General features: G+C 64.0%; 1 protein-coding gene across 1 annotated transcript in view; it reads left to right on the forward strand.

The window, feature by feature from the left end:
• WT1 (WT1 transcription factor) overlaps positions 1 to 1670 on the forward strand; it is a 42876-nt gene that overhangs the window by 5393 nt on the left and 35813 nt on the right. Inside the window, exon 3 of the mRNA XM_085300980.1 lies at positions 132 to 234. Coding sequence (XP_085157106.1) covers positions 132 to 234 — 103 coding nt within the window. The remainder of the gene's footprint in view (positions 1 to 131; positions 235 to 1670) is intronic.

Genomic DNA, 1670 nt, shown 5'->3' on the forward strand with positions numbered 1-1670 from the left:
GCGGCGGTGCGGCTGTGCAGCGGGGCGCAGAGCTGGCGCGGCCCGAAGGCCAGCCGTGCGGCCCTGCGGCCCCCGCAGCGCTGGCCTGGCGGAAGAGGCCGGGCGTTGACTCTCTCCTGCTTTCTCTGCAGGTGACCAGCAGTACTCGGTGCCCCCCCCGGTGTACGGCTGTCACACGCCCACAGACAGCTGCACGGGCAGTCAGGCCCTGCTCCTCCGGACCCCCTACAACAGGTACCTCCGGCAGGGAGCTTTGCCCCCTCTTCTTTACACGAGATTCGCGCTGGTTGTTGCTCAGACGTGTCCTCTGCCCCGCGTGTCGCTCAAACTGCTTTTTCTTTCCTGCAGGCAAACATCTATTTTCCCCCTTAAAAAAAAAGGAAAAACAAATCACACATACTAAAACCCCCCCAAACCAAACCCCATAAACGCTGCCCCCTCCACGCCGGGACCCGCCGTGTCTCAGGGCTTTCCCTCCGCGGGCCGGAGTTCGCTGGTGGCGGCGTCGCCCGGGGCCCGGGCTCTGCCGCCCACCTTGGGCGCCGCTCGGCGGCGGCTCGCTCCCGGGCGGCGCGGCCGGAGCCGGGGCCGGAGCCGTCCCGGAGCCCGCTGCTGCGCAGCGTTTGCGCTTGGCCCGGACGCGCCCTCGCCGCCCATCCGTGCGCCAGGAGCCGGCGCCGCCGGCTGCAGGGCAGCCGCTGCTCCCAAGCGGGAGCCGATGCGGGGACGGCAGCCGTCGCGGGGGCTCACGGCTCCCCTCGCTTCGGCTCCGGCCGCAGCGCGCAGCCGTCGGCGCGGCGCTGCGAGGCCGGGGAAAGCCCGCGCCTGCCCCGCGGCCCGCTGCCGGCGGCCCCGCTCCGCTCCGCTCGTCCCCGGCGGGGGGAGGCGGGCGAAGCGCGGCTCGGGGAGCGGGCGGGCAAGTAAGAATTAGCTCAGCTAAGAGACTTCATCTCGCGGACCGAGAGCCTCCCGATGGCTCCCGGTAGCCAAGGGGGCCGGCCTGTGGAGAGACTATTTTCTGAGAACGGGGCAATAAAGGTGTTAGATTTCCTTGCTGGGAGAAAGGTGTATCTGGAATTTTGTTCTAAGCGCGAACCGTCTTTGCAAACAGAAGTGTCCTTTGCAAACGCGGCTTCCCGTTTTCCTCGGTCTGGCATGGGGGATGGGCGTGCCTCTTGCAGTTTTACAACGTGTTTAGTGAGCAAAGAAGTTACCCAAAATTTATTCTTCAACTTTTTGTGAACTTGGAGCCAGTCCCATATCTCCGAGTTGCTAAGTAACTCGCGCACACAAAACAATATGCCTCTGCGAAGGAAGCTGCGAGCGGCTCTTCTTATAGGCTGGTTATATCATTTCTGATTAATCAACACTGGACGCGGGACAACAAAATTCTGTCACTTCCAGAAGCCACTTCGCTAATGAACGTGAGTTGACGTCAAGGGAAGGAGGGAATGAGGTAATGAAGGAAGGAAAGAAGGCCATGCCGAGAGATTAGCCTGCAGAATAATTGGCGGGGGGAGCTCCCGCGCCGAAGTGACAGCGATTGCTCGCCTCGCGGGGAAATCTATAAATATGATTTGCAGGGAGGCTCGGAAGGGCAGCGCGGATGCGGCGCGGGCAGGCGGCGCCCGGGAGCACGGCCGAGCCTCCCGCAGCCCCGCGGCGCCTCG

Source organism: Rhea americana, unplaced genomic scaffold, assembly GCF_003343005.1.
Source record: "Rhea americana isolate MKP2758 unplaced genomic scaffold, rheAme1 scaffold_17, whole genome shotgun sequence".
NCBI lineage: Eukaryota > Metazoa > Chordata > Aves > Rheiformes > Rheidae > Rhea > Rhea americana.